The sequence below is a fragment of the Sus scrofa genome, chromosome 5, assembly GCF_000003025.6.
Source record: "Sus scrofa isolate TJ Tabasco breed Duroc chromosome 5, Sscrofa11.1, whole genome shotgun sequence".
NCBI lineage: Eukaryota > Metazoa > Chordata > Mammalia > Artiodactyla > Suidae > Sus > Sus scrofa.
Genome location: NC_010447.5, coordinates 68,998,106 through 69,022,815, shown reverse-complemented (window position 1 = coordinate 69,022,815; position 24,710 = coordinate 68,998,106). Strand labels below are relative to the sequence as shown.

Genomic DNA, 24,710 nt, shown 5'->3' with positions numbered 1-24,710 from the left:
TTTCAACCTCTGTTTGCCTCCTGAGCTGCAGGCTCAAGCTGCTCTCCTCTGTCCCTTAAATTCCCACTTAAGTTAATCCAGATCCACCAGCAGTTAACTGTGTGCCCCCCAGGTTCCCCCAGATACCTAATGAGCTGGGCCTCCCCCTATGCCCCCTGAGGCCCCCAGCCATCCCACAGCTCTGCTCTCCCAGGTCCCCTGGCACCCCCAACAAGTCCCCCAGCCAGAAGCAGCAAGGCCCTAGGGTTCCCAGGCTCCTGAAGACCTGATGCGTCCTTGACACCCGCCCCTGCCCCCAGCCTGAAGCAGCTGCCTCTATGCACCCCAGAACCCAGAGAGAAGGCAGCAGGGGGCAGCCTGGCCTTGGAGCAATGAGCGTCCCATCTGGGACCTGAGCCACAAACATAAACACGCACAGGAATCGGTTCAGCCTCCATGGTGCTTGGCCCGCAACAGATCGGGGGAGTCTGTGCCTGGCTTTGAATCCGTGCAGAAAGCCCTTGGCTTTCCCAGAGGGATTTTGTCGCTTTGACTTGTTTTGTACAGTAGCTAACCCTGAGGTTCATGTAAACAGGTGTTTACTAAATTATTTTAATAGTGACAGCCATGGCTGGGAGGGTGGTTTCATTATCAGAATGTTTAGCACTTATGTCACTAAATATTTAGCACCTGATATTTTGCAAAACAATTCCCCGTGCCTTTTTAAAAAAAATCAGTCTTCTGCTCTCCTCTGCAGAGCCCACCGCCAATTTGGGCAACAGTGAGGCAGAACCTGAAACAGACTAATCAGTGCGATTACCTCGCTAATTGGTCTTGTTGTTAAGTCTCCAGGTATCTCCCAAACAATCTATCAGCTTTCTTCAGTCCAAACTGGAAAATAAAATCGTCTCCTGATTTTGAATGCAGAGCACTGACTCCAGAGTCCCAGCGAGGAACAGCGAGACACCGCTGGCTGAGGGGTCACCGCCGAGTGACAAACGGTCCGCCTGGCAGGAGGATCTGGGGGGGGCAGGGGAAGGGCACTGAAGCCCCCCTACTTACATTCTCAGCACAGACGCAAGGGTCCTCAGACCCCGGGAACTCACCACAACAACCAAGAAAGCCAAGCGAGGACCAGGATAGAAAAGAAAACATTGGGAGCTGGAAAACATCACTGGAAATTAGTACAAATCTCAGTTACTTCCTACCCTAGGTCTCGGGAGCATTTCTGCCATTACCCAGCAGGAGACCAGCCAGACTCATAAACAGAAATCAGCTGTGAAGTGTACCCAGTCGTTTTTGTGTTTTTCCCCTAATAAAGTTAGGAAACTGCCTTCTTGCCTTTCAGCTGACAGGCTCTGCAGCCCTACAGGCCAGGCTTTCCAGCTCCCCCATTCCGACCGGCCTCACGCCCGGCCTGGACCCAGCAGCCCCTCTGGTTACCAAGCCCTGGCGGTCAATCAGGGAGAAAGCTAACCCAGGACTGTGACAGGGGCAGCTGAGCGGAATGCTGCCTGGGACAGAGGTCAGCAGAGGCTGGGATAGGAGAATGATGGGGCAAGTGAAATCCAAGCAGGTTCCTTACCGAGAGCAGCTTGGGAGGCGGGGGGTCAGCCTGAGGTGAGTCACGCTACACCCCACCCTCCGGCCCCTGCATGTGTGTGGCGGGACATTCAGGTCTGCCAATCTCTGACCTGGGGCTGGCAGGCAGAGGAGGCTCAGCAGCAGGACGTGCCCTCCTAAGCCTCTGTCCCTCTGGCCCAGCCCGGCCAATGCCCCTTCCTGACTCCCAAGCCCTGGGGCGCCACCTCCTGGAAGAGGCAGAAACCACACCCCCTCTGGTCTGGGGGCTGTGCTGGAAGGTGGGGGAAAGGTCAGCAAGGCCTCAGACCCCCACCCAGGACAGGCCCAGGTCTCCCTTAGCATTCATTTCCCACCCAGAAGAACCCACCGCAGCTGGTTTTAAGTCACAGAGAAAACTGAAGGAAGAGTCCCACGTCATCACCAAGACTCAGGGCCTGGGGCCACCATCAAGTCTGCAAAGCCTGGTACCCGCAGGGAACCGTTCACCCAATGTGAGGCACAGCTGTCAAACAGTCTCCGGGGGGTGCATCCCCAGGATTCCTGGCTGCTATGGCCAGGCCCCCAAAGGGCATTAGGCTCTTGTGCAATCTATTTGAAATAGCTTTTCCTTATTCGGAGGGTGTGTGTGTGTGCGCGCGCGCGCGCACATTTAAACACTGTTAGCATGGGCTCCGTGGAAATAATGAATAATTGATTCTTGTAATGTATTCTATTGTGTAGTATTCTGATACACTGAAAGTAGCTGAGCAGTCCTGGGAACCATATTTGGAACCTCAAGAGCCCTTTTTCTCTGTTTCTTCCAAGCAGCTTCCAAGAGGAAGACGTGAATGTCACGCTTCCCTCAACCTGCACAGGCTGAGAAGCCGGCAACAGTGTTCTCTGACCAGTGACCATCGTACCATCATTTCTCACGGTCATCGCTGTCTGCTGCATTGCTAAGCAGTGCTCTGAAAAGAAAACCACGGTATGTCTTCCTCTCCCAGAATGCGTTCCCCCCTCTGCCTTGTCTCCAGCAGATAAGCGACATTCTGATGTTTTATTTGTTAAATGGTTGACTATTAAGAAACTCATTTGCTAGCGGGAGCCTGCAATGGAAAATCAGCCCAGAAAAGTGGGAGGCTGACATGCGACCAGCACAGATAGGGCGCTGGAGGTGAGGCCCACGAGCCACTCCCAGCCTGACCCCAGCAGGCTGCTTCGACCCACCAGAGACCCCAATCCTCAACTCATGCACACACACACAGCCCATTGCAAAGCTGGGGAGAAAGGCCCGCTGCACTCAGTGCCTCTGTGAGGCAGTGTCTGTAAGCCCTGCCGCTGGCAACTTTTTGGGTGCTCCATACACCCCAGGTAATCATTTGCTGGTCTTCCCGCTCTGTTCCTGAAACCTCAACCCCCAGGTATGTTTCATGGCCCCTTTAGTTATTAAGCCACAGCAACCCACTCCCGGAAGATGTTCCTGCTTTCAGGTCTGCTCCCCACCTCGTCACCCTCCCCCTTCCACCCCCAGGAAGACCCCAGAAATGCCAAGGACAGGGCACAGGGATGAGGGGAGACAGGGACCCTGGTACTCTTTCACCTGAGAACTGCATCCAAGAAAGAAGGCAAAACTGCTCCCGAGAATTATATAACCACTGCAGCTTCAAGGGAGAGGGCTGGAATCCAGGTTGCCATAGTGGTTGTCGGCTGTGGCTGGGAGAGCAGAGCTCCGGCCACGCTCGCCACTGCCTTTCCCTCCATCTTCCTCACAGCCTCGCCGGGGCCAGGCCGCTGCTCCTACTTTTAATGTCTGCTCCCCGAACATGTGTGGGGAGGAGATGTGGGGGGACAAAGGGGCAAAAGGAAGGGGGGAAAGCGCTAAAAAGGGTTTGTCCTGCACTGAGGGGAGGCCTCAGGAACTAAGACCATCACCACCATGTGAATAATAATTATGACCACAGCCCACTGCCATTGTCAGTGACAGCGGGGACCGGCCACTGGGCCCTCCTCTTGGAGGCTGCCGGGACTGAGCCGAGAGGCCGGAGGGGAGAAATCCATCCCTGCTCTTCACAAACGTCACCCTTTCCTTTGTGTCTCTCCTGGCCTCCCTCCTAACCCATCACTGCTTCATCCGGAGGGGGACGGGGAACAGGTGAGGGTGGGGCACGGCCTAGAGAAATCTAGGGACAGAAGTTGCCCTTGTGACCCCAAAGCCCTGGCTCACCCAGGACTCACGACCCTGGACAAAATTCTTTCCACCAAAAGAGGCCAAAATCCCCTTCCTGCCAGCCAAGCTGGAAATCAGTTTCAGGAGGGATGGAGGCCAGGGAAGCTGCCTGGCGGCCTCGGGTTCTACAGGGTAGGGGCTCTGCCTGCTACCACGGGGATGGGGGCCGCAGGAGGGAGGAGGCTGGAAAGAGGAGGCAGAGACAGCCTGATCGTCAGAGGAACACTTTAAGTGCCCAGGAAGTAGCAGGGCCAACAGCGACAGGTATTGAGAAGGAAGAGATTGGAAGGAAGAGTATAAACACGGAGGCTCAGGAAACCAGGAGAGACAAGGAAGAGCCTGCACCCAGAGACAGAGAAAGCCATGGGGGAGGCAGAGGGAGCTGGGGACCGCCACAGGCCAGCAAGACTTGTCCCTCTACACTCCACCATAACCTTAACTGCTGAGCAGTGCCAAAAAATAATCACTTGTTAATATGGGGGGGGGTTTAGAAAGTTTCCAGGAAGTGGGGAGTTGCTTGAAAGCCTTTCCCCCTCACAGGGGGAGCTGCTGACACTTGATGCCAAGGATGGAGCTGCTGGGAAAACACTGGGCGATAGTGTGCAGCCGCGTGAGCTCGGCACACCCTTTCATTATTGCCTCAAAACATGAAAAAGCAGAGCCCACACACCGCCCGCATCCCAACCGCTGACATCCTCAGGTGCTAGCCCACATGTGGGTGCGAATCCGAACACACGGGGCGTGGGCGCGCTGGGGGTCAGCGGCAGCAGCGAGGTGGGTGGGTGTAGGTGAGCCAGAGAAGAGGGACACAGGGAGGGAGAGAGATGGGGGGGGCGGGTAGTCCACTGGGAGAGGGAGAGGGGAAGGGAGAGGCGAGACTCCCAGACTCACGGCTGCCTCCCGGCCCCCACCCGCCACCTGGAGCGCGCTGCCGGGGCGGGGGCGCGGGGCAGCGGGCGGGGGCGCCGGCCGGCCGGGTGCCGGGGGCGCGCGCGCGCTCCCAACCGCGCCCCGGGCGAGGCGAGGACCCCGGCCGCCGGGCTGGGGCTCGCGGGCCGTTCGGCGGGCTCTTCCGGCCAGCACGAGCCAACGAGGCAGGAGCAGACACTTGGGAACTTTTCCCCCTGCTTGGAATTTCTCCGGACGCCCGGCTCGGGGGCCGCGGGCGGGGGAGGGGCGGGGATTTTCCGCTGGGGCTCCGCGCGGTTCGGCCTGGGTCCGGCGGGTTCCCGGCCGCTCTGGGAGAAGGACGCGCGTCGGGGACCGGCCGGGGCCGCGGGGCGCGCCGATGAGCCGGCGAGGCTGACGGGCGCGGCGGCGGGGGCTAGCCTTACCTTGGTGGTTTTCCTCTGGAATGTACATCCTCGTGTTTTCATTGACCATGGACCAAGAATTGTTTTAAAGGGAGAAGAAGCCACAAAGAGGAAGAAATGTCAAACACCCCCAAGCGGGTCTGCACTAATCCCTCCTCCGAGGTCGGCGGCTTTCGTGCAAAATTCGAGGAAGCCGTGGATCTGCAGTATCTCTTCTTTCCTTTGGCTGATTACCTGATTCCCATTATTGCATCAAAAACCAAAAACTGATCCTTTCCACTACCGCCTCCTTCAGTGAAATTGTAATGCATCCTCAGCACATCCGGGCCCCTTCCAAGAATTCAGCGCCGCACCTCTGGCGGCCACAGCATTTGAAAAAATAAATGGAGAGGCAGAGCAAGAGGAGGCGGAAGGGGGAGAGGGGAGCGCGGACCCCAGGACGGGAGGGGCCCGCCGGCCGCCGGCCTGAACCGTCTCCGCCCGCTCTCGGCGCGTCCTCCCGGCTCTGCTCCGCTTTTTCTGCCCAAAGGTCCGGCGAGTCCCGAGGGCGAGGAGGCAGGAAGGCGCCGCCGCTCCGGGCCGCGCCGCGCGCCGCTCTGGCAGAAGCTGTTTCTGCAGAGGCGGCGAGAGGGAGCCGCGGGCAGGAGCGCGGAGCGCGGCGCTCACCCCGCGGCCCGCCGCCCCGCCCGCCCGCTCGCCCGGCGCGCCCCAGGCGGACGCGCTGAACGCTTCCAGATGTGGCGGCGGCGCGCGGGGCCAGGCGCACGGCGCGGGGCGCGCGGCGCGGACTTGAGCCCGGCCTGAGCCCCCACTTGCCCGGCGGCCCGCGCCTCTGCCCACATGCCGCCCGGACACACCCCTCGCGCCCCGCCCCGGCCCCCGGGGCCCGCGCGGCCCCCACAGCGGCGCGGCCTCTGGCGCGCAATTCCTGGAGGGGCTGCCGTCTGCCCACCTAGAGTCTCTGCAGATCGGACCAGAAAGCAAAACAGCAAAACGAGCCGTGATCCCACAGCTCTGTTCGATCGATTACGATCAGAACCGGTGCACGAGTGGCGTGGAGAGGCGAGGGTGGGAAGAGGCGAGGGCAGAGAGGGAAAGGGCCCGAGAGGCGGAGCCTCCTGGCAAGGCAGTGGTGCCCAGATGTCTGAGCAGATTAATAGACCCGGGGTTTCTCAATTCCTCCGAGGCGGGCCGAGCAGCGTGCTGCTAGGATATCCTTACCTTCTCCTCTTAATTATTTCTGCCACTCCGGCGGGAATCTATTGAGCGCCTCTCCTTCCCGGATCAGCAAACCTTTCTCCCCGTGCCTCAGGCAGACAAGGAAGGTCCATGGCACCCCCTGCAGGCCCGGGCTCCTGAGAGTGGGGCGGCCTGTACCCTGGCAGGGCGGCCTACAGCTCCCTCTTGGGAAAACTTCCACTTCCTGCGCCCAGACCCCACTCCCCAACTGCACAATTCCCCGGGGCGAGCCCATCTCTTTCCCTGGCCTTAAGCCACTGTCCACAGCAAATTTGTGTCCTCAGCCCAGGCCTGTCTTCCTGAGCGCCAGGCTACACAGCCAAATCAGTGCGAACATCTGAACCCTAACAGATCCAAACGCAGAATTCTTTCTCTTCCAAGCAATACCTGCTCCTCACCTGCCCCTCCCCCATCTCCGTTGATGGAACCAAAACGCTGGGGTCGTTCTTGGGTTCCTTTCTCTCATCCTTACACCGATCCTCTGGGAAATACAGAAAAATTCTGAATGTGACCACTTCTCTGTCCTATCTCGGGCCTGAGCCAACATCCTCCTGTCCTTCACCTGCGTTTCTGCAGAGGCCGGTGGCCCCCTCCCCTCCTTTGATATTTTCTCAGTGCTACATTTAGAGCCACACATGCAAAGTGTCGCATCCCAGCACCTCTGCTCAAACCCCCAGGGCTCCCCAGTCCACTTAGTCAAAGCCCGTGTCCTCAGAGGAGCCTTCCCGGGGGCCCTGTGAACAGCGGGGACAGCTTCTCTCAAGGCCTCCTACTGATCTCACACTTGTTCCAGCCTCACTGGCCCCGTGCTGTACCCCAGGGTTTCCAGGAAGTCTACTCCCTTTCATGGGCGCGTGGCGCGCGCGTGTGCCCACACAAACACACACACAACTGGCGCCCTTTGCTCTAGCTATCCCCACCGCCTGCAACACTCTCTCCTCAGATATCACCTGATAAACTCCCTCACTTTCTTCAAGACTTTGCTCAAATCTCACTTTTTCATGAAGATTGACCCTCACCACCATACCTAGTACAGTCCAAAGTCAGTATCCACAGATTGCGAATCTGCGGATGGATCCACGGTTGGTTGAATCTGCGGTTGAGGAACCGCAGATGGGGTGAGGGCAACTAAGGGACACCATCTCGTAAAAGGGACTTGAGCATCGGGAGGCTTTGATACACATGGAGGTCCTGAAACCAACAACCCGCAAATATCAAGGGACCACTGCACCACAAGCTGCCGAATCGGCTCCTCTAGCAACTTCGATCTCCCCTCTCCCTACTTTTATTTGGTATTTAATCCCTCCCTGTATAACATAGTGTATAGTCTACTTGTTCATTAATTACCTTGTTTATTGTCTGTATCCCCCACTGATTAAATGTCAATCCCATAAGGGCAGGGCTCTCTGTCCTTTTTGTTCACCAGTATATCTCAAATGTACAGAACAATGTCCAGCAGAGAGCAGTTCCTTAATAAATATGTTTGGAATGAGTGAATGAGTTCCTGGGATAGTTTCAAGAGTGCCACCATTCACCACACCAGAATGCCTCTGTAGGATCCCTGATTGGTGTCTGAAAACTCACAGCTCCATCTTTGCTCCTTTGGCCAAGTTTTGGCGAAGTTTAAAATGCAAACGCCCCTACCAGAGGCATTAAGCCTTATCCGTCTTTCTACTGTGAATGATGATCTAGATCTTGTTGGCTACAAGATAAATCTGGCCTCTTCATTCTGGTCTGTTCACACTCCATTTTCAAGCTAAGAGAGAAAATCAGAAATGACATAAATCCAAATAGCTCCTCCATTTAGCTTTAGAATGCATTATAAGCCTGTGTTTCAGAGGCCCATGAGCCTGATTATGTGTTTAAACGAATATTAAAATTGGTTTGCCCCTTCTTTACACAGGGCAATACAGGAATAATAGTGACAGTTAACACTGCTGAGTGCTCTGGGGGGGTGATAGGTGTTTTACCACTTTATCTCACTTAATCCTGTTGCATAGAGAACAGACTTGTGTTTGCCAAGGGGGAGTGGGGGGTGGGGGTGAGAAGGGAGTGGGAGGGACAGGGAGTTTAGGGTTAGCAGATGCAAACTGTTACATTTAGAATGAATAAGCAATGAGGTCCTGCTGTGTAGCACAGGGAACTATATCTAGTCTCTTGGGAAAGAACATGATGGAAGATAATAGAAGAAAGGGAATGTATGTGTGGATGACTGGGTTACTTTGCTATAGAGCAGAAATTGGCACAATACTGTAAATCAACTATACTTTGATAAAAATAAGAAAAGGCTCTAATCAATAATCCTCATTGCAAGGATAAGGCTGGTGTTGCTGTTGTGATTATTATGCCCATTTTACAGATGGGGAAACTGAGGCCTAGAGCTTTAACTTACATGTCCAGAGTCATCCATCTGGTAAACTCTGGAGCCTGGACTTAGCCCAGGAGGGTCTGGCTCCAAACACACGTTGATACCATGATCCTACTCTCAGAGGGGTGACCAAGGGTGAGCTAGAGTTGGGCAGGGGACCAGGCAGATGAAAGTGACAGTGAAATGACCGCACCACATGCCTTAGGGAACTCACTGGGATTATGTGGAATTTACAGCCAGGCTCTTTGAAAGGTAGGCACTGTGTGAATTTGGCAAGTCAATATTACCTTCATGCCTCTCCAGTTTCGTTTTTCACTTCTCTTTTCAGCTAAGATATGTTCTTTCCCTTCCAGAAAAAGTTACTTCCTAAATATTTGGTCTTGCAACGTGTACCCAAATCTTGGCTTCTAACTTTGGAACACAGCCCTCGGTGCTCCCTTTCCAGGTAACAGATTCTCCACATGACAAAGGGAAACCAGGCACAATTCTGATTTGGGGTTTGGGAGGCGATGGGAATCTTTCTGTCTGTCGTGGCAGGATCTGACTCTCTGTGGAAGGGGCTGAGGTGAACACTCTCTCTGCCTGTGTTGTGACACCTGGATGTGAATGCACCCTTTCTCCTACCCCCTCCCCACGTCTTCTTAAACATCTTCGGAGGAGAACTGTGTTCATTTTTCTTTGTGCAAAGCATAGTGCTTGGCATGTGTGGACACTCATTGTATGTCGAATGCATGATTCACTCTAGAAAAGACTCCTTAAAGTGACCATGGATATTTCCTTTGGGGGTAATTAAGAGCACACTGAATTTGTTAATTATAGTACATTTGTATGAGTGAAAAACTTGGAAACATCGAAATATCCAACAGCAAAAAAAAAAAAAAGGTTGATTAAATAATAACATTAAGAGATTATTACAGTAGCCACAATAGAAAATAGTATGGAGGTTCCTTTAAAAACTAAAAATAGAACTACCATATGATCCAGCAATCCAACTCCTGGGCGTATGTCCAGAAAAGATAAAAATTGTAATTCAAGAAGATATATGCACCCCAGTGTTCACAGCAGCACTATTTACAATAGCCAAGATGTGGAAGCAACCTGAATGTCCATCAACAGATGAATGGATGAAGATATACTCCCTAATATACACTATGGAATATTACTCAGTCATAAAAAAGAATAAAATGATACCATTTACAGAAACAGACACACAGACACAGAAGACAAACTTATGGTTACCAAAGGGGAAGGGAAAGGGCTAAATGAGGATTTTGGGACAAACAGATGCACGCTACTACAAATGAAATAAACAACAAGGTCTACTATAGAGCACAGGGAATTATATTCAATATCTTATAATGACCTATATATGGAAGAGAATCATAGATATACCCGAATCCCTTTCTGTACATCAGAAACTAACACAGCATTGTAAATCAATTCTATTTCAATTAAGAGCGAGATCATTACAGCCATTTGCTCCTCAGCACAACTCTGTAAAGGAAGGACTGCTAGCCCCATTTTATAGGTTGTACTGCGCCACATTATATAGGGGTCATTTCACAGAAGGGTAGACTTCACAGCTGGTGAATGTTGCAAGACATGGGATCTGAACCTCAGCTGTCCACCCTCAGAGCCTCTGCTGTTACCCAATTTGTTGATAAAGTAGGGAGCATTCATACAATGCAACCCTACACAGATGTAAACCACATTAAGGAATAATATTAGCAACATAGAAAAAAGACTATTTACACCAAAACGAAGATAAGCTATGAAATTTTATGTATGCTATGACTCCATTTTTCTTTTAAAGACAGGTGTATAATTTGAACTAGGAAAAAGGGGTCACACCAAAATATTGACAGTAACTTTCTTTGGGAGGTGGGATTATGGGTAAATGTTCTTCTTTTTTCCTGCCTGGCCCACAGCTTCGAAAGCCAGTTGGGCAGACAGGCACCACACCTCCCCCTGTGAGTCAGGAACACCTGTGAGGAACCACCTGGAATAACGCCCCCAACTCCCACGTCGAAGGCCCAAAGGGTCCTTCCCTTCCTCTCCCTCAGCACGAAATGCTGCCGCCACCTGCAGAAATTACCTGTCCAGCGTCTTGAGTGCAAATGCTCAGGGGGCCTTTTCTGCCTGCCAAGGTGCCTGCTTACAGGAGGAAGCCGACAGCACCAGGGTAGTGGGTGCATTTGAACAGTGACCTCCTGGGAGTAGGTTTCATCCTTTCATTTCTAAGCCAAAGGATTGTCTGTGTATACATATGCAAGGGTGGGCATTTCAGGGCGGGTGAGAGTGATGGGAGAAACCGAATGGCCCAGCAACAAGGCACCTTCCAAGAGGCTGCCTCTTTACCTCCCCATGGGGCCTTCTCAGAGCCCAGCCTGGAACTTCAGGGTGCTTGGTTTTGCAGAGAGTCACCTTAACAGAGTTGGAACTGTTTCCCAGAATGGCCTTCCCTGTGATGTGTGCCTCCAGCTTCCCCAGCTCTTCCCCTCAGCTGCTCAGAGTCCTGGGCTAAGGGCACGCCAGGGTCTGGGGTCAAGGGCACAGCCCCACACAGTCGAGGGTAAAAGTGGGGAGGCAGCAGGAACACCACTGGTCATGGGGTCAGTTTAGATCTCACTCTCTCCTAGGTCCCATCCACCTGTGCCTCTGGCTTCTGGTCCTCTTACCCTCGGACACTGAGGCAGCAGCCCACAGACTCCCCACCACTCCCACAGCTGGGTAAAGTGGACACCCTGCAGTTAGTCACTCACCACTCCCCCATCCAGCCTAGGGACATGCCCGTGTGGCATTCACAGCTTTACCTGGGCTACTTGCTTAGATGTTTTCATGAGTAAGTGGCTAGTGCCCAGCTGTTGAATCCATCCTAATGACCATCACTTCCAGCACCTGCGGGGAGGAACCTGGTCTGTGCAGATGGACCGGGCACAGACCCGGGCTCCCCGCCATGAGCTCTGGAAGCTTGGACACCTGACCTCACTGCCTAACACCCGGTTTCTACAGCATGGAGCTAACCGTGGTACCTGCCTCCCTGGGGTACTGGTGAGAGTTAACTCTAATAATCCAGGCGAAGCACGTGGATGGCTACCACCCTGCATCCTGCAGGCAACACGACGTGTCACGTGGCTCCTGAGGGGCCTGACCTCACCCAGCCCTGCCCACGAGGCTGACCACCCCCATTGTACAGGAGTAAAACGGTAGCTAAGAGGTTAGCTTTCCTCCCCAAGACTGCTCGGGCAGTGCCTGAGAGACCTAGGCTTCGAACCCAAGTCAAGGCAGACCCAGAGGCCACGCAAGACACACGCATGCTGGAGCAAAGATGGAGGGGGATGAGGGCTTCCAGAAAACTCCCCCAACTCACCGTACAGAGAGCAGGGCTGAGGAGCGCGAGCCCCCTTCCTCACATGGGATGTCTCCTCCTTACCGGCTTGTCCAGAGGCCACAGGACAGATCCCCACAAACCCGCCGGCTGTCTTTACAAACTGCATTTAAGGCAACACGGCTGGAGCTCAGACCCATCTCAACGCAAGGTGGGGCCAGAGTATTCAGAGTGCGGGGACCGGGCGGCGGCGGGGGGTGGGGGTGGGAGTTCAGCCATCCTCATCCTGAAGGCCCCTCAGATCGCAGGCGCCAATACATCTCCCCTGGTCATTTCCAGTGACCTAGACAGACCCAAGACAGAAAATGGTACCATCGTCGATAGCCTGCCCCTGGCGACCGGCCCTCCTGGGAGCAGAATTCCGGCCCCATGCGTGGTCCAAACTGGGATATTGTCCAACCTGAGTCACACAGCCAGCTGGTGCCCCTCACCTGCAAAATGGGGCCCCAGGCCCGTGGCCTTCAGCTCTTTGCAAAGAGGAGCTGACACCAGAAAAGAGCTAAATGGTTGGAGTGATTTTTTGGTGCCTCGTCAAGGCCCTGGGGAAGTTACCTTGCTGTGGGTGACCTGATGACCCCAGAAGGAAGCCCTCAGCCCCCTTCAGACCCAGCCTCCCACTTTTGAGGGGCTCAAAGGCCATCATGAACACACGTTGCCTGCATGTGCCGTGTCCTGGGGCTGCCCTCAAATCACCACGCATCAGGTGGTTTAAGACACAGATTTTTCTCTCCCTCAGCTTTGGAAACTAAAAGTCCCAAATCCCACAGGGTCACACTCCCTTCACAGGCCCCAGGGAACAGTCCATTTGCCTCCTCACCTTCTGGTGGCTGCTGCTGCCCTCAGCTTGTGACCACATCTACTCCTGCTCTCTCTGGGTCCCGTAACCTCCTCCTCTCCAGTCCAGTGTCACAAGGACACCTGTCATTGGATTTAGGGCTCCTGGATCATCCAAGATGACATCTTCTTCTCATGATCCTTAGGGTAATTAAGTAGGTCACAGTCACACGTTCCAGGGATTAGAACCTGGACTATATATATATATATATATATATATATATATAGGCTGAGCCCTCGGCATGTGGAAGTTCCCAGGCCAGGGATCGAATCCAAGCCAAGCTGCAGTGAGAACGCTGGGTCCTTAACCCACTAAACCACAGGTTACTCCCTGGATGCATATTTTGAGGGACCACCATTCACCCCACACGTGGTCTTAACTCGCCCTCAGGTCTCCTCGCCACTCTCATTTGACACTCAAAGACAGGAAACTTTGGCACCACCCTGCCTGGCTCCCTTTTTAACTTAAAAAATTGAAATTGGGCTTATGTGAAGACTTAAGTGAGTGGTAAATAAATCCAGCATGACTGCTTACATAGAAGGATGCTTACCCATCCCTCGGTATCCCATCTCACACTGGGACAGCCCTGTGGGGGAAACAGCACCCCCCAGTTTTTGAATTAGGACAACTGATTGCCTGGGAAGGGGGGTCACTTGGCCTCATGGATCAGCAGCCAGGAGTGGACCTGACTTTACTCCCCGAGCCCCTCCTGCCGCCTGCCTCCCCAGCCCTTTACCTTCCTAACTCTTCAGGCTGGAGAGAAACTGTTTTCTCAACGTATAGCGGAAGACGTCCCTTCAGCAGGCCTTCCAGGACCTTTCTTCTCTAACTAGCTTTACAAAGGTTCTCGCCTCTCCTTCTACCCTCTCTGAATGCATTCTGAGTTCTCGGTTATCGTCAAAACATGGTCTGACATTTCTCCAAGGAAGATATACAGATGGCCAACAAACACATGAAAAAATGCTCAACATCGCTGATTATAAGAGAAATGCAAATCAAAACTACCATGAGATACCACCTCACACCAGTCAGAATGGCCATCATTAATAAATCCACAAATAACAAGTGCTGGAAGGGCTGTGGAGAAAAGGGAACCCTCCTGCACTGCTGGTGGGAATGTAAACTGGTACAGCCACTATGGAGAACAGTTTGGAGACACCTTAGAAATCTATACATAGAACTTCCATATGACCCTGCAATCCCACTCTTGGGCATCTATCCGGACAAAACTCGACTTAAAAGAGACACATGCACCCGCATGTTCATTGCAGCCCTATTCACAATAGCCAGGACATGGAAACAATCCAAATGTCCATCGACAGATGATTGGATTCGGAAGATGTGGTATATATACACAATGGAATACTACTCAGCCATAAAAAAGGATGACATCATGCCATTTGCAGCAACATGGATGGAACTAGAGAATCTCATACTGAGTGAAATGAGCCAGAAAGACAAAGACAAATACCATATGATATCACTTATAACTGGAATCTAATATCCAGCACAAATGAACATCTCCTCAGAAAAGAAAATCATGGACTTGGAGAAGAGACTTGTGGTTGCCTGATGGGAGGGGGAGGGAGTGGGAGGGATCGGGAGCTTGGGCTTATCAGACACAACCTAAATAGATTTATAAGGAGATCCTGCTGAATAGCATTGAGAACTATGTCTAGATACTCATGTCGCAACAGAAGAAAGGGTGGGGGAAAAAACTGTAACTGCAATGTATACATCTAAGGATGACCTGACCCCCTTGCTGTACAGTGGGAAAATAATAAAAAAAAAAAAAACATGGTCTGAGAGTAAACACCCTTCTCTGGCCATGGGAAAGCAGCTGTCAGCGCTCTTGTCCAGTTCACAGCCCTCCTAGGAATGTAGCTCTCGGTCCTTTCAGCTCACCGTTGCTGTTTCAGCTGGCTTTCAATCTCCTATGCCTGCACTCTCTGACCCCTGGTTCTTCTCCTTCTTGCCATGGATGGTAAGAAATGATCGCTCAGTTCACGTCTGTGCTCTGATTATTCTTTCCCGAAGTGTCACTTTGCATGGACCCCTCCTAGATCCGCGGCATGAATTTCCAGTTTGTTTTCCTACAATATCAGAAATCATGGTAAACTAGAAAATCTCTGCTTCCTAATCTGACATAGGTCAGGTAACCCTTTGCCTGATGTTCGGAGCAAGGGCACCTTATTAAACAAAAAAGGATCCTTGTTCCCTAAGCCCTCTTTTTCTGTTTTTTTCAAAGATAGTGCTCTGTTTGGATTATGGATTCTAGGGATCTGTTAGAGGGACACCCTTGGGTCAACCTAGAGCAGTGCCTTCCCTGTGTCAAACTATAAGAATACTGATACAGGCCACACAGAAAGGGACCCCACTAACTAATTACACTTGGTACCAGAACTGGCTTAGTCACCCTGTCTTCTGAACTGTTGAAAGGTGGTTTTCCCAGTCCTGTGGGTGGAGAAGTTGTCACTAATAACCAGCACCCACACAGTGAGTTCAGGACCTGTAATACATCTGGACACCAACTCAGAGAAAGCCAAGTCCGGGGGCTTATGTGGCCACAGACTCCATGTCTTCTGAGCCGTGACATCGTTAACTTGCCAAATGACTTCCGTTCAACAGCCAGGTAGGGCCTGGTGCCACCAAGAACTTGACGGTGTTCGAGCGCCAGGACATTCCCTATCATCTCTTCATGAGACCCTGCAGAACTAGCTCTGCCCCTAGAGAGGTTATAGGTCAAGGTCATACTTGAAGACCGTCATTCCTTCAAAGTTTACCAGTCTTGCCATATTCCATAACAGAATCAAATTTTCTGCTCTTCTCATGTTTAGTCCTGCTTCAGTAATCATTGTGTGCAATAAATATAACTTCATTATTTTATTATTAATCACCAAACTGTGGCAAATTTTTTCTGCAAATTGGCTGCTGCTGCTTATAAAGTAACACCTCTATAAACTTCTAACTACAGTTTGGCTCCAAGAATATTCTGTTTTCCTCCCCTCTGGGCACATGGAACGGTGTTCCTCTCAACCTGTATTCGAATACACTACTGGGCTGTTCAGACCAATGATATTTGAGTTGAGTGACATGTGTCACTTTCAGGCTGAAATAATGAGAGTCCAATTGTGATGCTTCTGCTTCTTCTGTCCCAGAATCCAGATGGAGCAGCTAGAAGATAAAGAAGCATCCATCACCCGGGACCCCTGAGTGGCTTCATGAAGCAGAACCTCTCACACTGACCCTATCTGCACATAGAGCATGAGCAAGAAATAAGCTTTTTTTTTCTTTTTTTTTTTTACATTTTTAAAAATTAAAGTATATTTGATTTACAACACTGTGCCAATTTCTGCTGCACAGCAAAGTGACCCAGTCATACATTTTATAAATATATATATATTTTTCCCTATCTCATATTCTCTTCTATAATGTTCTATTACAAAAGATTGGATATAGTTCCCTGTGCTATACAGCAGGACCTCATTGTTTACCCATACTAGATGTAATCATTTGCATCTGCCAACCCCAAGCTCCCCATACATCCCACTCCTTCCCCCTCCCCCTTGGCAACCACGAGTCTGTTCTCTATGTCTGTGAGTCTGTTTCTCTTTTGTAGCTAGGTTCACTTGTGCCATATTCTAGATTCCACCTGTAAGTGCTATCACATGGTGAAATAAGCTTTTATTCTATTAAGTCCCAAGAATTCAGAAGTCATTACCAGCATATATAATTGCCTGCCTCAACCAAAAGACTGATGTGTAACCACAATTCTGTGTGTGATCCGCGTGTGATCAGGGATTTGCCAAGTTCTGATTAGTTGAATTGGTTTCCACTCCAATCAGCATAAAATCAGTCAATGATTCTAATTCATAAGAGGGAAGGTCACAACCGTGATGGTTTCATGACAGAGGAATATTGAGAGCATTTATAATTTGTGTAGCATATCATTGCTTTTATTTGTTCTAGATAAATCAATGACAATTTCCATTTCAATCGATTTTACAGATGAAATACCCCCAAAACACATTTCTTTCTTTAAATCTGCCAAAAGTACAGGTATGTCGATGCCTATGTTTATATCAAATAGCTTATGCAGACTGCTTTTATGTGGGTGAATCAGAGCATGTTAACAATTTCCCAAGTGGGCTTAGAAAGTGCTTGGGGTTGTTTATGGCATCTCCAAACAGCTGTATGAGTAACCCATGTGATACATGAGTGGTTTTCAATGGAATGTGTTTCTAGAGCCTCAAATTTCATACATACTCAGTCTTAACACTGGATGGAGGACCATGTGGAACTGAGGTTATCCTTTCTCTTCTGACCTCTCTCAGCCACCTTCGCCCATTGCAGAGGAGAGACACACCTGTCACCCCATTCATACTCCCCATCCTTCCAGGGTCCATTTCCTAGTGACATGGTTCCTTCCAGGCACTGAAGAAAAAGGTGTTTCACACACTGGTGTCTAGAAGGCCTCCTTTAATCAGGCGGACCCTTCCAAGTATCCATCCCTTTATCACATATTTCTAATACTATTTACATTTTATATTAATAATTATTTTAAAAGCTCATAATACAACTTGTTGTTTTGCTCCTGTGTACACTAATACTATTTGGGTTAATAATATTCTGGGTCCAGAAGAAATCTGGAGCATGGAGCCTTGTAGTCACAGGAAGTTTATTTTGATTTAAAGTTCAATGTATATATCTCTTTGTTGCAGAGTCGTATGATAGCAGGATCAGTGAAAGACTTTCAGGCATGAAAATACATTGTATCAGGATAGTTTTATGGAGAAAATAGCATGGAAATACGTTTCCAAGGAGAAAAAGAAATGATGCAAAATCTTTGTTTAAAAAAGAGCTCTCATATATTTTTGAATGGATAATAGAAGGTTTCAAATAGCTCGGGTGTTTATACTTCATTGGAAACTTTTTGAAGAGTGATGCAACAATTTTATTTTACTTTAAACTGTCAAGATCTACAAAGCACCAGAAATTGCATCATTTACAACCATTTAAACTTATCATGAAAATTTGGGGATGTCAACTTGAAGTGTACGATAAGGCACTTACTTTTCAGAACTCTTTTGGGGGCGTATGCAAGCCAAGCAGTGTGGAGACTGAGGATGCTGCACAGCCCGAGCCCTGGGAGGCCCCACGCCGCCCAGCCTCTGAGCCTGTGTTTACATTGAGTGAAGTCAGGCTACCAGGAGGAGGCATTCGCCGTGTGAGGACACGCTTGTGCAGCAGGTGAACAGTTCTGGTCTTTATCCACTCTTCTCACTCTGTCTTTAACCCCAACACCATGTTGAACAACTGGCTTCCCTTCTCAAGGCTTTTACCCTGAGCTCCTTGGAGAAAGAAATGCAGTGTCACATGGTCACGTTATCCCAGGGGGCTCGTGGTGACCCAAATACTCCCGAGGGGTCTTCTTGACCCCAGATTATTTGTATTTTACCCCATGACAGAATCGTTCCATTTTTGAGGATGGTTTGCACTGGTAAAGGCCAAGCACAGCAGGTGGTAGGACTTCGGATGATTTGAGATTGGATTTTCTCAGCCTCAGAAGAAATTCTCTCCTTTTTTGGCCTTCAGTCAGGATTCACTGGGCAGATCTGAATCTGTCTTATTTTCATTTACCAACTGGGAGCCAAAAGGGTTAGGCGTTGGGATGAACCCTGGGTTCAAGGCCTGCATCTTCCCCTGCCCAGATGTGTCACTTTAGTCAAGGCTCTCATGTCCTCTGAGCGTCAGTTCCTCTACCAGCAACTGGGAAACCCCAAGGAGGGGGGTCTGAGCGTAAGATGAAGTATTAGTCTGAAAATGCGTGGTGAGAAAAGTATAGGCACAGCAGGATATTTATTACCAGGAAGATGGAGTCTTACATCATCTTTGACCATCTGCAGCGGCTCCCAGGGATCATGCCCGGTCCAACCTCAACATCATTAACCACAATTCCAACCCTTTTCTTTTTTTCCCCTCTTTGGAAAAAGAGAAGAGTTGGCTTCCATCTCTTCCATAAGAGCCCGCTATCTATTTGAACCAATCCCTTGGAAGTGAAAGTCAAGAGCACTCCACATCTCCACAGCACCAAGCCAGCACTAGACCTCTATAACCAAATTCTGCCAAATTTCTCATGAAAGGCAAATTAAATTTCAACAGTTTTATCCATGTAGTCTTTTTCAGCTGGAAAAATTTCCCTTAACATTCTGAAAGTAAATCCCGGAACGGTAGGAGTTAGATTAACCAAATTATTTGCCGTCAAGTCTATGCATTGAGCTAGAGCCCCATCAGGATGGATTGTTCTGCAGAAGCCAGAGCAAGCTTCATTTCCGGGGATCTAGAATGTCATCCGAGGTTGGTAAGCATGGAGCTAAAACATTTCCCATTATACAAAGACCTCTTCCATAGTTTTTAAAATGCCCAAATTATGAGTGTTACCAAAAAAAAAAAAAAAAAAAAGATGGAGTTTTACTGTCCAACCTCGGAAATCTGCTGGCTAACCCTCTGAGGGCCAGTGTCATGGGGGTGAGCCTCCACTGGGCAGGAAAGCAGCACCTGGTCGGGGGTGGGGTGGGGGGGGAAGCTGAATGAAGAGGGGAGGGCTTAAAAGAAAAAGCTGGTGCTGTCATGATTCCAACCAAGTGACCAAGCAGAAAAATGGACCCCTGCCTTCCTTCATCTCTTTGCATAAATCCTGCACCCCACCTCTCCAGAAATGTCTCTCAACACACACAGGCATCCAACAACTATAAGATGTTCCGAGGAAACCCAAGGTCTATAGTCCCCTGCCCACCTCAGGGTGCTCCCTCCTACCTAGAGGGCACTGTGGTCCAGAATAACCCCTCATTTGGTCTCTCCCACACCCTGCTTTCCAACCCCCATCCTCTGCCTCCTGTAAGTCTCAGCCCCAGTTATGTCCAGAAGCCACCTGCTCAGGTGGTTCAGACTCCCCTTCCTCTGCCACTGCCCCACGTGGAGCCTTGTAGTTTTCCCTATCAAAGCACCAGTTATATTTCTCAGTATTTATTTGGGCTTTTGTTTACCTCCTGTCTCTTCAACGGGACTTCGAGCATTTCAGAGGCGAGAACCACGTTCTACTCGCCTTGAAGTTTCCTTTCCCAAGAATAGTATATGGCTCATAGTAAATGCTTAAGAAACATGTGATAAAGGAATGAGGTTCTCCAATCTCTGAAGGCGGTGAGACATTAAGGGGTGTCTTGCTAATGGTCCCCGGCAGGCAGAGGAGATATTTCGGGACCAGGAGTCCTGCCCTCCTTCCATCCGTCATGTCCCCGAAGTATGTACATGAAAGGCTGGCCTTGACAAGCATTCCTCTCTGGCAAGTTCCCCAGGGGGCCGATTTTAGAGGGAGGTGGCTTCCCTTGTGCCCCATGGTTATTCAGTGGGCTTCCTAGCTTTAACAGACCCTCTTCCGGGGGCTGGGCCTCTGCGTGAAAGTTGGGGCTCTTGTTTTTCTGGTATGAGGCCCATGTTACATGCAAGGACTGACCCTGGCCCCACAGACCATCACTCAGAGTATTTTCACTGCCCCCAAAGCCACTGATCTTGTTACTGTCTCCAGAGTTTTGCTTTTTCCAGAAAGGCATGTAATTGGAATCATACAGTGTGTAGCCTTCTCAGGACGCTACAATTTTTAACAAACAATTTCCAGAGAGAGTTGGGTCCCAAATACATGCTGAGCCCCCAGCTAACTCTGGTATAATAATTCGAGGAGGGCCATCAGCAGAGAGTAAGCCCGGTGCAGAGTTTGATGATACAAATAATAAAAGCAAGAGAAATTCTACAATCTCACATTTACATGTGCAGAAGATTAAAATTCCTTGCATGCCTGCCCAACAACGAACTCTTTTTTTTCCTGTCTCCTCTTAGAGCTTAAGAGCTTGAGGAGGTAAGAGTAGCCGAGTGAATGACAGGTTAATCTGTCCCATGATCGAGTCAGTGGCTGCGGCCGTGTTCACAAGGGAGGCTGGTGGATCCTTTCCTGGGATGACCACTCTGACCAGCCTCCCCAAAGCCACACAACTACTGCCACCTGGAGCGAGCCGCGCTGGCTCCTTGGGACCTGCAGACCAAGGGAAGCAGACGCAAATGCTTTTGAAAAACTGGGAATTCTTTTTTTATTCGAGTATAGTTGATTTACCACGTTGTGTTCATTTCTGCTGCATAGTAAAGTGAGTCACTTCTGCATATATATGCATTCTTTTTTAATAGATGGTTTATTAGATGATATTGAATATAGTTATCAACTATATTACAATAATAATTTTTTAAACATTTTAAAACCTGGGAAATAAGCAAATTTTGTCGTCAGCACCCTCTGGCTCCTAGTGTGGCAAACTTCCACTTCCAGGACCCCGAGTCACCCCTGCGCCCTCCTGTCTGCAGACCGAGGGGCTGCTGTGATGGCTTCCCTCTTGGGTCACAAAAGCTACATGAAACGGCTTGAGGTCCGCCCCTTCCCAGGGCACTGGCCTTAAAGGTAGCTGTCAGGAGCTGCAAACGGGGGCGGCTCCCACACAACCAGACTATCCCTCCTCGGCAGAGACTCTGAGAGGTCTGGCTTTGAGTGACTGCAGCCCCCGGCCGTTCCTTCCTCCCTGGAGTCCCGCACTAGGTCCCTAAGGGAAAGACGGCTTTCTCTCTTTGTGGCATCATTTCACCTTTCAGCTACCAGCTGGCCATGCAGCAAACCCTGGGTATCTCCACAGAGCCTTGGGCTGCTTGGGGTACCTGGAGAGCCCTTTTACTTTGAGGATTCACAGCTTTTAGAGCTGGAGGGGTCCTGGGGATCCGTCCTTCACTCCATCCCCAGGTTTACCAATAAGCGGTTTACCGAGAAGGGTCTTACACAGAAGAGAGGATCCTCAGGGCAGCAATATCAGGACCAGACCCCGCCTTCCCTGAAGCAGAAGGCCCCCAGCATCTGCCCTTAAGGAGCAAGACTTAAATCACAACCCAAGGGATTCAGATGAGGTATAAAGGAGAATCACTGGAAATGAAGATGATTAAATACTGGAACAGACAGCCACAGGGATTGTGAAACCGTCCTCCCTGGAGATCTTTTAAAATAGGACAGTTAACCATCTGTCTGAGATGGTTTAAGTACAGTCCTGCCTCGGAGGCAGAAAAATAATGCAGGACCCCTCACTGTCACATGGTGGGGTTCGTGATCCCACCTGGGTGTCGGGGCACTAGGGGGCCCCAGTGGGTCTGGGTTGCCCCCCGCTGGGAATCAGATGCCGGAGCTGCCCAGAGCGGGACTGGAGGGCACAGTGCTGTGTTTGGATGAGGTAGGACGGCGGCTGCACAGAGGAGGCTTGCGCCAGGGCTTCTGGGGGAAGAATGGATTGCAAGGACAAGAGGGGTCTGTTTTCCAGGACCCCCCCCCACATCGCCTGCAGCCCCTCCTAACCCCTCCAGCCACTCCCCACCACACAAGTCTGGAGGAACCAAGGACTCTGAGAAACGCAGGAAGGAGTACGGCAGCCCTGCTTCATTTTCAAGTGACCAAGCATAACACCCCATGGAGGAAAGAACAGTCCCCCTGTTTCTTTTTAAACGTCCAGAGCAGCTCTGGACTTCTGGACTCGTGACTATTTCACAGGAAACAGCTCCCACTCAGGACTTCACCGAGGAAGTTCTGGAGCCACAGGGGACAGTGCCTGGGAGACAGGAGCCCCCTGTCGGGGCTCACCCTGCCCTGCAGGGACACGAGGTCCCCCTGTGCCAGCGGCGGCCACCACCTGAACTGTGGCCAAGCTGCTGGGCCCCAGGGCACCTGAGCACTGTCTGGTCCCCGCCCTTTGCTCAAAGCTGGAAATCTTAGCATCCTGTGCCTTCCTAATCATGCCTCCACGCAGAATTCAAAGCACCTACTCACACATTGCTTGGCCCTGGTGGTCTGCAGACTTCTGGGGGACAGGCCTGTGTCACTCACCGCCATCTATCAAGTCCTGATGCATGGAAGGCCCTCAGAAAAACCCTTGTCGGGTGAATGAATGAATAGGTAACTGCCAGTTTAACACACTGGATGGCACAGTTACTCCTTGAACGGTGCCCAAGTGATTGAATGTCAGCCTGCATGTTACTTTACTTTGACCTTCTCTCTGAGCTTGTTGCCAGGGGTCACACTGCAGAGAGCAGTAAAGCCAGAAGGTTCACTGGGGCCATCTGGGCTTCCTTCTTATGACAGTAAACAATCCCACCGCACCCACAGCCCTGGTGCCACAGCCTCTGCCTACAGGCCTCTGAGGGATAGGAACCTCGGGGCTGGCCATGCTCACTCATCTCTGGGCAACTCTGGCAAGAAGCAGGGCTCTCCCCCACACTGAGCTCCATCTCAGCTCCTCTACTGTCTTTCCTGTGGTTCTCATTCAGCCTCGCCTCGCTCAGAGAACACGCCTTCTTCCAGACACCAGGGAGACCCAGAGATAGGAACATGCCCTTTGGATCTAAGAGGTGAATCTTAGCTTTGCCACTGCTAAGTGTGAGATTGGGCAAGTCACAGAACCTCTCCAGGCTTTAGGGTGGTCATCTGCATCAAACGAGTAATGATGCCCACCCAGGGGCTTGTTGTGAGGACCAAAGTGACATAATATACTCCAAATCTGAGACACAGCACCTAGTTACTCTTCCTCCTGGCTCCATGCGTCTTTTCTTCTCCAGGCCAAACCATGAGCTGTTGTCACATCCTCTGCCATCCTCATCTCTTTCTCTATCAGGGTTTCTCTCGAAACCTGCTGTCTCCCAGGCAGGTATGACTAGCTCAGTGCAACCATCACCTCCTCTGTTTGGGAAGCTATCCCTCTGTTAATGGAGCCTAAGGTGATGTTAGCCTTATTGGCAGCTGCATCTGCTGTGGTTCCTGGTGTTTTGACCCTGTTCCTCTCATCTCTATAGTGAGATGGCTGCTGGAGATCTGATTTGGGGTTGACTCACTGAGGAGGAGCTAGGATTTATGGCTGTTTTTCTCATCTGTTTTAGTGTGAGATTGCCAGACATTTTTGCCCTGGCAGTTATAGTACAGGATTATAGTATAGTACAGTATAGGATTATAGTACAGTCATATTCGAGGCCCTGAAGATCATGTCCCTGACCCTGCAAGGACAGTGTAAGACCCTGGGAGACATTTGGCACAGAAGAAGGGGGTGAAACAGTTTTCCAGGAAAGAAAGTGGAGCTAGACTGTCAGGTTTTGAAGGTGGAAAAGCAGCTGGGTTTGGAGGGAAGGCGAGCTGTGTTCTGGGGTCCAGAGGCATCAGGCGCTCGATCCTGGGGCACTGTCCCTGTAGGTTTGTGGCCCAGGTGGGGGCTGCCTGTGTGAATAGGCTGAGGACCACTGGGGGCGGGCATCACTGGTCAGAGCCAGCTGGACACAGCGATGGCGCTCCTGCAGTGTGGGAAGGTCTGCCCACACATTCCCCAGGGGCCCCTGTAGGTTTAGGAGTGGGGAGCCCCACACCCTTTCCGGGCCAGTGGTACACCCCAGGGATGGTTCAGCTGTGTCTGTCAGTGCATTTCCCTCCAGCACCTCCATGTTCAGTTTAAACCCCTCTTGATCAGATTGGCAAACCCTTAATTTTTCATAAGCAGCCCCCCTCCAGAAGCACACACCGTGGGGGTGGGAATAGGAGGAAGATTCTCTCCTTCCTGATTTGTGTTATTATTTCCAGCACAAGGGCTTCAGCGGTTGTTAAATCAGAACCTAATTCTATAAATACCTCTGGTTTGAAAAGCCACATTCCCTTTCTCAACATGTGAATCCAAGCCCAGGAT

At 50.8% G+C, this 24,710-nt stretch overlaps 1 protein-coding gene across 1 annotated transcript in view; it reads right to left on the bottom strand.

The window, feature by feature from the left end:
- CACNA1C (calcium voltage-gated channel subunit alpha1 C) overlaps nucleotides 1–5,862 on the bottom strand; it is a 431,475-nt gene extending 425,613 nt beyond the window's left edge. The window contains 1 exon segment of the mRNA XM_021092981.1: nucleotides 5,104–5,862. Coding sequence (XP_020948640.1) covers nucleotides 5,104–5,152 — 49 coding nt within the window. The 5' untranslated portion in view covers nucleotides 5,153–5,862.